General features: G+C 41.3%; 1 protein-coding gene across 4 annotated transcripts in view; it reads left to right on the plus strand.

Annotated features, from left to right (window-relative positions):
* The window catches only part of Meis1 (Meis homeobox 1), a 154,289-nt gene that overhangs the window by 114,793 nt on the left and 26,591 nt on the right, over positions 1 to 12,905 (plus strand). For all 4 annotated transcript variants that reach the window (XM_045137703.1, XM_004660072.2, XM_004660074.2 and 1 more), the window contains exon 9: positions 11,035 to 11,111. In XM_045137703.1, coding sequence (XP_044993638.1) covers positions 11,035 to 11,111 — 77 coding nt within the window. The remainder of the gene's footprint in view (positions 1 to 11,034; positions 11,112 to 12,905) is intronic.

The following is a 12,905-nucleotide window of genomic DNA, read 5'->3' on the forward strand; positions in this document are numbered from 1 at the left end:
CCAATAAAATGATGGATATAGTAGTTCCCATTGAGTTTTCTATCTTATAGCAAGATTTGCTTCTGCTTCCATTCATACAACCAAGTTGTACAAATAAACGACACTTATGCATATTACAATAATAATCTCTTTATATAATAAGTAGTAACCATTATATATATGTATATGTATATGTGTATGAGTATGCATATGCGTATGCGTATGCATATGTATATGCATATGTATATGTATATGTATATGTATTATTAAGCTCATCATGAATGAGTGGGAAGGCTCCATCGTTTATATAAAGGCAACATAGTTTGGGAGTGAGTTACCCCAACTTCTTTTCAGTGCCAAGTTTCAGATCCAGCTGTACTCTTTACCACCTATGCAAAGTTGAGACGCATTTGTTATTTCCGTGCCCAAGTTTGTTTGTTTATAAACTAAATATCATAATTGTATTTTCCTATGCAAGTATATGAAGTATTTGGATCAGCGCCTGAGATGTCATCACATCCTAAGACATGTTATGATTACTATTTTTATCTCTCTTACTAATCTCGGGTACATTGCTCGTACCCGAATTACTACAGGATTCCATTTTCCTTTCATAACATCAGCTGGATGCTTAAGAGACTAGGTGGCGAAAGTCTGGGTAAACCAAGTCTCCCCTTCCCCACCTATTCTTCCCCTATGCTTGTTGTCAGAGAGGAAGCAGTGGATATTGGGCTGGGAATGGTGGGTAGGGAAGTGCTATCTTTCTCCTCACCGCACGCCACAATTAATAACTGCCCATGCTCCCTTACCATGTACGCTTTTTGCTTACAAAGGGGATGGGGGCCATTGAAGGTGGATGAATGGGTGAAGTGCTTGCTGTGAAAACACGCGGACTCAAGCGCATATTCCTGGCACCCACGTACGAGCCCGGCATGGTGGCGCATGCCTGACATCCCAGCCTTGAGGAGACGAAGACAGGGAATCCCTGAGACCCAGTGGCTACCTAGTCTAACTAAATTGGTGAGCTCTGGGTTCAGCGAGAACCTTGTCTCAAAGAATAGGCTAGAGAACCACAGAGCGAGCCACTCATTGACCTCTGGCTTCTCCACCCACCTGTTCACATTCTGGTGCACGCACACCAGTGTACACACATGCACCCGTGTGAATAAAAATACTCACATGTACACATGCACTCCCTGCCCCCACACCTACACATGTCAAAAAGAAACAAAAGAAAGAGGGGCAATAGGGACCCATGAACAACATATCAATGGGATTATAGGCAAATGGGGACACAGCTGGCCACAGCATTCAGTAGCTCAGAGTGGACTGGCATGTTTTCTGTCCTTGTACATCCTCCGCTTTCCTGCTGTGAAGAGCAGCTAAACACGGTTCCCAATCACAGCGGTCCTGGGAATACACACAATATTGGTGGGGGGAGACTCTTGTTCAAATGACTTATTAGTGGAAATGGTTCAGAAAAGACACCTGCAAGTGAAACCGCAGTTCTTCTGCTCAACTCATCCCCACCTCATGTTCTACTTAAAGAATATATATTATATTATATTTATTTATTTACTTGAGAGCATGAAAGAGAGAAAGACAGACAGAGAATGGATGTGCCAGGGCCTTAGCCACTGCATTCAAACTCCAGATGCATGCACCACCTTGTGCATGTGGCTTATGTGGGTACTGAGGAATCGAACCTGGGTTCTTAGGCTTTGTAGGCAAGCTCCTTAACCACTAAGTTGTCTCTCCAGCCCTATTACTTTCTTTCTTATGTGGTTATATTTGTGTTTGCTTTTATAACCAGAGTTTTTGACTGAAAGAATTAACATTGAGGGAGCTAATTAATAATCATAACTGTTCAAAAATATTTATATGTCATAAATTTTAATATCTTTAGGAAGGTAGACAATAATTGCTAATTTAGAATATTACATTTTTTGTCTCCTGTGCATAAACTTGAAAATGCTTCTCTAATGTAGCTATTGAAGTATAATCTGATAACATTATCATTGTACAATTGTAATAATAAAAAAATCCCAAATGCAAGGGACTACGATATCATTCATATATATAATCTTTTACTATTTTTTAATATTTTATTTATTTTTTTATTTTATTTGAGAGAGAGAGAGAATGGGCATACCAGGGCATCCAGCCACTGCAAACCAACTCCAGACGCATGTGCCACCTTGTGCATCTGGCTTATGTGGGTCCTGGGGAATCAAACTTGGGTCCTTCAGCTTTGCAGGCAAACACCTTAACTGCTAAGCCACCTCTCCAGCCTCTTTTACTATTTTTTAAAAATATTTTTATTTATTTATTTGCTTACTTGACAGAGAAAGAGGGAGAGAGAGAGACAGAGAGAGAGAGAGAGGAGAGAGAATGAGTGTGCCAGGGTCTCCAGCCATGAACTCCAGGTGTGCGCGTTCCCTTGTGCATCTGGCTTACATGGGTCCTGGGGAATCGAACCTGGCTTTGCAGGCAAATGCCTTAACGGCTAAGCCATCTGTCCAGCCCGTTTATTTATTTAACTTTAGCAGAAATTCAAAGACCAGAAGCGGAATGTGGCAGAGCATTTAGTATTGCCCTCTTAAAAGTGGCAACAAGACAGTGATTTTCCTGCTGTGCGTTGTCAGTGTCTCATGAGTGCAGCCCATCAAGACTGCAGTGGAACGTTATCCAGTGGGCCACTTTTCCTGCCCCTTCTCGGTCAGCGTCAAACGAGGAGACCAAGTTTACGGATTCCTACTTGACTTTCCAACTTGTACACCTCCACTGGCAACTTCTTTTGCTGCTAGAAAAACACCAGAAGTCGGGGTGGAGGGGGTAGTGTCTGCCTGGTTCCTTCCCTTCCCTTAGAGAATGTAAGTGCCAAACAACACGTACAGCCCATGTAGCTTGGACAACTGGGCAGTCAGGGGATGTTGCTAGAGAATGGGAAAAAAAAAAAAAAAAGAAAGAAACGGGCCACATTCTGTGCTTTCACTAAGGATGCTCCAAATACTTTTCTTCGGCTTCTTGGCCCACACCATCGCGGCCTCCTGTCCTTGTTTTGATTCCAGCATGTGTGAGGACACAGGACTAAACCACTATGCATTCAGGCTATGGTCTCCGACGGCGGGGTGCGCGGCTTTTGTAATGCAAATGCCAGGCACAAAGTGTCTCTTTGATAATGTGCAGTCAGAAGACAAAAAAGCATTCACTGAAACAGTAAAACTAATTCATAAAGCTGAGAGACAATAGGGAAGCATTATGGATTTTTTTAAAGGGGAAAAAAGTATCCTAGATCAATGTAATTGTCACAGTGTAAGCTATTCATGGTGTGTGCAAGGGAAAAAGACTGAGTTTATTTAAAGTGAGAGAAGTTTTTATAGGCAAAAATTAGGTTAAACAACTACAATATATTAGGTTAGCAAGGTTTTGCTTACCTACTTTGCACTCATATACACAGTTGGTTATTTTAGTTTTGATCCACAGTGTTTTTTGCTAGTGGCAAAAATGTACAACTGAAAAGTTGTAAAAGAGCCTAGAAATCTCATGGTTAAAAGCCATATGGTCGATTTTGCCCTTTTTTTCCTTAAAGGGAGTATCTCTCCAATCACATACCAGAGTTTAGCTCAAGGTCAACTTATATTAACGCATTACAGTTCGCTGTGGAGGAGACATGAGGCTGGAGGGAAAAAGGATAAAAGAAGTTCTGAAATTGTTCTTCCCACATATCCAGCCAAGCAACAGAGCACTGCCTTGATAAGGTTTAGATTGGACAGTTGCCATAATTCCTCCTGCTAGGTCGGCTCCTCCGGTGCCCAATCCTACACCTTTTAAAATATAGCTTGTAACAGTTTGCTTGGAAATTGCCTCTCCCTCGATTGCTTTGTTATAGCTGTTTTGCAGCTGAGGTGTAAGAGGCACTGTGTGTCACAAGAAATTACTAATCTAAGGCTTGAGGAGGGGCAGCGAGCTCTGTACGGGATTATTTTCAAATTTTCTGCTGCCATTACATTGTGCTGTTAGACTGAGCAAGGCAGCGAGGGAGGGGGCATTATTGCAACTTGGTTACCAGGGTAGATAAGATAAAGTTCATCACAGTCTGGCCATCCACATTTGAAGCCAGGGTGGACATTTTGATGAAAGGAGTCTCTTTGGTCCAGGATATCATTGTGATGTAAGGCTGGACACTTTCCGTCTGTGTGGACTGGTACTGTTCATATGAAAAAGTCTGCTCGATTGTTTAAGTAAATACATTTTCTTCCAGGATATTTGTAAACTCGTAAATACCAGATCGCCAGCATCAGTACCTTCGCTCCCATGCCAGTCTCAATAAATAAAAGTGGACTTGCACTGAGATTATTTTCTCTAAAAACTTTTTTCTCTCTGTCATCTTCTATTCTTCATGGCTAGTAAAAACGACAGTTTAGACTTTAGCTTTGGCACAGACTATTTTTAGATTATGTTTGTCAGGCACTCTTCATTTCCATTATATACCACACATTCTCGAGGGGCTCATGTGGTTCCCTGATGAAGATATGCGGCAATCTTGCAGCACTTGGTTATTGTTGACAAGACATCCTGCCCATCCAGAGACGCATGAAGGGCAGTGAATGGCTCAGGAGTCCCGTGCCGAAGGTGGAGATAGTTATGGGTATGTTGTGGTTCTTGCCTGTAGCTGAGCTTCCCCTGCCTACAAGCTACCGATTTTCGCTGTGAGTCCAGCGTCTCTCCTCTCTCTAGTGAAACTAGCCTGATACACATGTGCAGGCTGATCTCTTGGAAGGGAGGGTCAGATTTGCCCAGGCATAATCACTGTTTCATGGCTTTCGCTCATTCCTGAGGTGTTAATGCAGATCAAATGGGAAACACTCCAGACAGAACCCTTGCAGCTACTATTACGAAGTTCTCCCTTCCCAATCGTTAATTCTTATTGTAAGATCTAAAGGTAATTTCCTTTGCTCTCTTAATGCCTTGCAGGTCTCCCAGTGGCCCTTGCACATCCTTTCTCAAATTCCCATCTTGATCAATTGTTTGCAAATAATTAAGCTTTTAAGAGATAATAGCACAAGGCTAATGCACACAGCAAAGGCGAGGTCTCCCTCAATATCTGTTGGACTGTGGTCAAATTTACTTTGATATCCCAAAGCGATGATGTTGATTAGTGTATCAGGCAAGCACAGTAAATCTGTCCTTCGTAAAAGAACTCACTGATCTTTCTTAAACTAGGAAAATGGCAAGAGGTGACTTAGGCCCTTAGTTACAGTGGTTTGGAATGAATTTCCTATTTTCTCCCTAAAATGGAATTTCTCAGGGATTATACACACACACACATAATTTGAGAACAAGGCAGGTAGAGAGAGAGAACACTTTGTGCATCTGGCTTATGTGGGTCCTGGGGAATTGAACTTGGGTCCTTAGGCTTCTCAGGCAAGTGTCTTAACTGCTGAGCCACCTCTCTAACCCCAGGGATCCCTTTGCTCTCTTGCTTGTTGAGTTCCCTCATTGCCCCTGTGGGCGAAACCCACAGGGTGGAGCAAGTTTAACAGCAGCCTGGCTCATGACATATGGGCTTTTGTCATGTCATTTCAAAACAATCTGCTAGGTGACAAGTCATACTGGGTGCAAAAGTTTAAAGATGCTTAGGACTTAAGATAGTCAACCAGCCTGGGTTTCCATTTAGAAACCTAGTTCTTTGTGAATTTTTAGCTGAGTGGAGTTACTTTTATGTAGTTACAGCTTTTAAGTGTTTTGGGAAATTAAAGATGTTTGTAAAGATAATTGAGAGTCTGTGGTACACTGAGGCCAAGAACCATTAGGAAGAGAAAAAAAAAGAAGAAAAAAAGAAAGAAAGGAAGGAAGGAAGGAAGGAAGGAAGGAAGGAAGGAAGGAAGGAAGGAAGGGCCAAAACATTCAGTTCATCTACTATGGACAAAGCATTGTTGAGGGCTGGGGAGACGGTTCAGCGTTTAGGGCGCTGCCTGCAAAGCCTCAGGACCTGTATTCTACTCTCCAGATCCCACATAAGCCAGAAGCACAAGGTTGATGCAAGCACACATGGTCACACATGAGCACAAAGTGGCAGCACACACATCTAGAGTTGGATTGCAGTGGCTGGAGGCCCTGGGGCGCCACTTTCTCTCACACTTTCACTGCTGTTTTTGTTCTCTGCCGTTAAAAAGAAAAGAAAAGAAAAGAAAAAGGCCACTCTGTTGGGCTTGCCTGAAAAAAAAAATAAAAAAAAAGAATTTGTTGATAGCCTAAACTGTATAAAGTTCTGTGTTCAAGTTTCTCATACTCTGCAATGGCTTTTCTGATAATATTCGATTTAATCATTTAGTATTTATTATATCCTTACTGCTCAGCACACCTTTTCACTGATTAACAATGGCCAAATTATTGGGGCATTTTGTCCATGCTTATTCATTTCTACATAAAGAACGTTTCCTGAAGAACTGAAAATTGCTTAATGGAGTCACAGTGCTGGGTCTCCATAGCTTGAGGCTGCATAGCAACTATGCTGCATGAAATTAAACAGTTTGTCCCAATTACTTAAGATCAGATCACATGAAAAGTGACAGGAAAAGAAAACTAGACTTTCTGATTTTATGATATTTAAATTATGAAATTTGTTGGAAAGCAGTAACTGAAATGTACACTGAGATTTTAAAGACTATATCATTACTCTTCAAAGCTCTAATGATTCAAATGTTTTTAATGATCCATTTGAAATTTTTCTGATGCTACTTGCATAAATTTAATGTGAATGTCAGTTACTTCATAAGACTATAGGTAAAACTTGCTCACAAAGAAGCACACACTAATAGTCCTTAAAAAACACAGGACAACTAAATTACTGTGGCAACTCTCAATTTTCAGAGTAACTAAAGATAAGTGGCATGAAGATTAATTCTTATCTACTTCTGATTTTTTTAAAGGATTTTTAAAATATTTTTTGTTCATTTTTTATTTATTTATTTGAGAGCGACAGACACAGAGAGAAAGACAGATAGAGGGAGAGAGAGAGAATGGGCACGCCAGGGCTTCCAGCCTCTGCAAATGAACTCCAGACGCGTGCGCCCCCTTGTGCATCTGGCTAACGTGGGACCTGAGGAACCAAACCTCGAACCAGGGTCCTTAGGCTTCACAGGCAAGCACTTAACCGCTAAGCCATCTCTCCAGCCCTCCACTTCTGGTTTTGACATTAAGTTATAACCAACAAGACCAGGCAAATGTTGTTCTTCTTACTCAACTCTACTAAAATGGGGCTATAGATATATTTATTAGTCCTATTTGAAAAATTGGTGGAAGAGCTTTTGCTAGGACATGGGAAACTACAAAGAATATTTACAGAAAATGTTATAAATCAGAAACTTCATGTGTACATGTCTACAACTTTATGAAAACCAATTTTAGCAGCTGGATGATAAATCTTATATGGTTACAAGTCCTGTTTACAATTTTTGTTGGGTTAGACCAGAAGAACTGCTGCTATGAGTAACACTAACTTTAGTGGGCTATAGGGGTCCAATAGACAGCATTGCTATTAATAAACTTTGTTCCAAGTCTCATAGCTAATAAGTGGCAGCATAACTTATACAATTTAAAAGTCACTTTTATGTGAAATTCTTCAACTGGCACAAACATAGAATTGCTGTATAAAAGTATAATATGCTATTCTGTCCACAGGACAAGAGATTCATTTGATACGGATTGTTTGGCACACTTTTATACAATAAGCATTATGTCTTAAACCTGAGGGCAATGGGTGGCATTTAGTTTAGTATCAGGTCATGAGACTATTGGTTGCCGTGGCTGACTTTACATTGTGATCTTAGTTTTTAGGACGTTTACATACATTTGTGAATGAGCATCCCTTTAAGAAGTGAAGCAAAGAAAATATTGTCATAGATCCCAAAGTGATTACTGACCCTTCATGTGGCCTTTAGAAAACAAGGTTTGACCATTCATGTTGGTGCCAAATCTGAGTGGATACCATCCGTGTGAGATACCTTGGCAAGTTCTAGTTATTCCCTGTTCCATAAACAGTTGCTGATTTCTTGTTGTGTTCTTGCCCAGTCTCTGATGATGGTAAGAGAGAGAGGCAAGGAGTGTAAAGTTGGTAAGTGGGTGAGAAGACATGTAACAAGCGAACTCATAATTAGGAAAAGTGTTTTGGGGACAATACTTGCCACGAAAGAAGCACGCGAGGCGTGTTGGGGGTGGGAGAGGAGCGTGGGGAAGCTTGACCTTGGAACAGAGCCTGAAAGTGACATTGGATATTAGGCAGGATGAAGCTCCGTATGTTGTAGGGGGAGAAGGGACCACAGTATGGCTGGACAGAGGGTGAGGACCGGGGTGAGAGGCAGAGGTGTACCTGGGCTGGAAGGCGGCTGGACTTACTTGCTACACCTAACAGTTTGAGGGCTTTGTTTGTTTATTTATTTATTTACTTACTTTTTTATGAGAGAGAGAGAGAATTGGCACACCAGGGCCTCTAGCCACTGAAGATGAGCTTTAGGAGTGCACCACTTTGTGCATCTGGCTTACATGGGTTCTAGGGAATTGAACGTTGGTCCTTGGGCTTTGCAGGCAAGCCCCTTAACTGCTAAGCTATCTTTCCAGGCCAGCTTGAAGGGTTTTGAATGGGGCCATTGCTGACTGTCGTACAAGGATTTCACTCCCTCCAACCCCCCCCCCCCCTTCAGTCAAATTACGGCTCTAACTTTGGAAGAAGAGGAGGAAGCATCATGGACCTCTGTCCATTGCTGGCCAACCATTCCTGGGCCTACTCTGCTCATCTGCAAAACAAAAGGAGTGATAGATTCCATTTATGTCAGTCAGAGGGATATAATGGGGATTAATTACCATCCTGTCTATAATATACTCAGAGCTCTTGAGAGAAAGGAATGCACTCCATGAAAGCAGAGCCTTATTCTAATTGTGTATTTATTGACTAAGTGACAATCAAAGACAATGATTATGGGAAAAATTACTATATTTCTACTCTCCACAAACATACCCCATGGGCATAGACCTAGAACATATTTCAATTTACATATAAGAGCGCTGAAATGGTCATTAAGAAGTCTTTTTAGCATCTAATCAGACATTATTAATGAGATTAAAGGCTATGTTAATTAGCATTCAATAGACCAGAATTTAGTTTCCATGACACAGATAGTCAAGTTGAGAACTGGGATGCCCTTGCCCATTCATGATGTGGATATACAATGGAGAACTGACTCTCAGACCATTTTATCTTGGGAGAATTTAAACATAAGCAGCATTTCCAGCTGGCCAGTGTCCCCGTGGATGGACGCGCCACCCTCAGCTCTCCTCCCATACTTTAGAAATGTATATTTCAACTCAGACAGACTTGATTGAAGATAAGTTGTTCCTGCCAAAAAACTGATTTCAGTAGAATTCCAAGTTGCTTTTGGCCCGCTCTTCCTCACGAGGAACAGGGTTGAATTTGTTCTTAGCATACAAAGCTGCTGGTCTTTGTCCTTCTATTGGCCTGTATTCAGAATCTTATCATATGTTGGCATATAGACATGGGAACATACCGTGTTGGCTGTTTTTCTCGTTGCTGTGATGCGACAAGAAGTAAGTTAAAGGAGGAAGGGTTCATTTGGGCACAGTCTGAGGAGACGCAGCCCAGCCTGGTAGGGAAAGGGTGGGGTGGAGGGCATCGTGGGGGAAGCACAGGGTCTGGGCTCCTCGCCTTCTCACATCTCCAAGGAGTAGGACACAGAGAGGTATATTTGGAGCTGGAGGGATGGCTTAGGGGTTAAGGCATTTGCCTGGAAAGCCAAAGGACCCAGGTTTGATTCCCCATGACCCACGGTTGCCATACGTGCAAGGGGCACATGTGTCTGGAGTTCGTTTGCAGTTGCTGGAGGCCCTGGTACACCCATTCTTTCTCTCTCTCTCTCTCCCCCCTTTCTCTGTCAAATAAATAAAAATAAAATATTTCTAAAAATAAAAACATATATTTTATTTATTGCTTATTTATTTGGGACTGAAAGAGGTAGATAGATAGATAGATAGAGAGATAGATGACACATAGACAGACAGATAGATAGAAAGATAGATAGATAGATAGATAGATAGATAGATAGATAGATAGATAGATAGATAGATAGAGAAAATGGGCATTGCAGGGCCTCCAGCTGCTGCAAATGAACTTCAGATGCATGCACCTCCTTGTACATGTGGCTTAATGTGGGTCCTGGGCAATCAAACGTAGGTCCTTTGGCTTTGCAGGCGAGCTCCTTAACTGCTAAGCCCCCTCTCTGGCCCTCATTCTCCACTTTTCATTCAGTATAAGCCCCAAGCCCATCAGACAGTGCTGCGTACATTTAGGGCCGAGCTTCTCTGCTCAGCTCATCTCTGGGAAGCCCTCACATACCCACCCAGAGTTGTGTCTCACAAATGATTCTAGATCCCATTGAAGGGACACTGAAGATTAATTGTCACATTTGGGTTGGTTGTGTTTGGCTGAATAGCTACAATAAATAGGCTTGTAAATAAAACACTTTTACTTTATTTTAATAATACGTCCAACCTGTACTGAGGCATTAATGGAAGGAGAAGGATGTCATTCAACCTGGTGACCTCAGCTGAGCTGGTTGTCTAGACGAGTTCTTTCAAAGTGTACAGGTCCATGACGCCATTAAAGCATAGTGGTGTTCTTCCAGATGGTTAAAAATAAATAAATAAAAATTAAAAAAAAACAGGTTGCCTTTGCTTTAATTTTATAAAATACAGAAAGCATATTAAAGTCTCTAGACTTGCAACAAATAAACTTGTTAAAGGATAAACTCAGTATCAAGATTCTACAAGTACCCTAAGTAGCTATTTATACACTTCACTAATCTTTGTAATTGCCTTGTCTTTTGCTGCCATTAATTAGATGATGTAGTATTCCATTAATAAGAGTGACACACCTCCGCATTTTTACCTTTAATTATAGACTTCACTAGACACTCAGGTTATTGACAAAATGGCCTAAACATTGCCTGCTGAACACATACCTTTGTTGATCTCTTTCAGCACCCTTATCCTTCTGAAGAACAGAAAAAGCAGTTGGCACAAGACACGGGACTCACCATCCTTCAAGTGAACAATTGGTGAGTAATTTCGTTTCATGTTTATACATAGTCTGCCTTCCCTCTGGGAAAGTGCAGCTAATGCCTGGCATGAAAAGCCGCACCCCTTGCTGCCACTCCCCCCAGTGACCTGTTTATCCAAAGGTGAAAGCACAGGCTGATGTGGATGAGCACTTTCTGGTACAGAAAATAAAAATGTGTGGCCTTCCACCCACATTATCCGTTGACAGGGTTTATGCATAGAATGAGGGTGCAATTGATTCATGATTACTGTGACTCTGAAATGGCATTATTTTTCTCTGGCTTTTCCTCTTTCAACATAATCAATAGAGTTGCTATCCTATTTGCTATGAAAGAAGAAAGTCCACCATCACTTACCACTATAAAATTGATGGAAAAATTAAGTTCAGTTAAATTTTGGTCTCCCCCGTTTGCTTATCTCTCAAACAAGTGGAAGGAAAAAAAAATATTTCTATTTCTATTTAAAGCTCTTGAAAACTTGTGTTTCAGGGCAATGCAATTCTGCTGCTAAATAAAGTATAAAGTCCGATTTGGGGCAAAACTGAGGTTATGTGTCAGAATACTTAGCCAACAATCTTCTGACTTTTTAATGTGTAACAGCCTGGCCATGGGGCTTTGAGAAAGTATGATTTATTGTCCTTTGTGAGTGTGCTGAAAGCCAAGTTTTAATAATTACCAAGGGCTAGTGTCATATTTAAAGTGTATCGAAATCCAATATCCTCTAAAACTAAGTGTATCTAATTAATTGTCCTAATATTTTTAGATCAGTGTTTAAAATGGAGAAATCTTATCCTCTTTGAAGTAAAATCCAGAAAAAGCCCAAAACCTGAGTGGGGAAGAGGGTGAACTGGGAATGCCAATTTGCAGCCTGAAGTATTTCTTTCTGTTTAAATAAGTATCAAAGATTAATATTCCAGAATCTCTGATTACATGGCCTAATCCATTCTGTGAATAAATTTGTTCTTGATGTCCACTGCACCTACATTAACAGACCTTTCTCTGTTAGAGGGCCTGAGAGACCCTGGGAGAGATTTCAGATGTATTAAACTCCATTATGGAGAATGTAATTTCTGTCAATATAATCCCATGTATTCTTCAATTTAGTATTTGAGAGATAACAAGCTACTTACAATATATTTGCCTTTGGAGGATTAATTTACGAAGTGCACTATCTGCAAGGCACAGACTCACACGAGCATCATTTGTAAAGGTTATCAGTTTCTGTGACCTTAGCACCGCTTTCAGAGACCCACGGGGCAGCCCCAGAAGTTAGTGGATAGGGAGCCCACCCAAGGCCCCAATATCTAAATGTGTTACCACGAAGTCTGCCACTCACTACTGCGGGTTGTTATTTTGTTGTTGTTGTTTGTTTGCTTATTTTTCATCTGCTCTTGTATTTTAGTCACCATGACTAGTGATACTGCAGATTTGAATGCTGGCTTTCAGAGACCCTGGGTCATGTCAGAAAGAGGCTCTCAGCTTCAGATGCTCTCCTATATTAATGTGTGCTTAAACTGATGGAGACAGAGTCGTCTTTAAAAGTATCTCTCCCCCTCCCTCTTTCTCTGTCAAATAAATAAAATAAAATATTTTTTTAAAAAAGGGCCAGAGGGATGGCTTAGTGGTTAAAGGTGTTTGCCTGCAAAGCCAAAAGGACCCAGGTTCAATTACCCAGGACCCACATAAGCCAGGTGCACAAGGGGCGCAGGCGTCTGGAGTTTGCTGGGGCTGGAGGCCTTGGAAAGCCCATTCTCTCTCTCTCTCTTTCCCCCTCCCTATTTCTCTGTCAAATAA

Source organism: Jaculus jaculus, chromosome 18, assembly GCF_020740685.1.
Source record: "Jaculus jaculus isolate mJacJac1 chromosome 18, mJacJac1.mat.Y.cur, whole genome shotgun sequence".
Taxonomy (NCBI): domain Eukaryota; kingdom Metazoa; phylum Chordata; class Mammalia; order Rodentia; family Dipodidae; genus Jaculus; species Jaculus jaculus.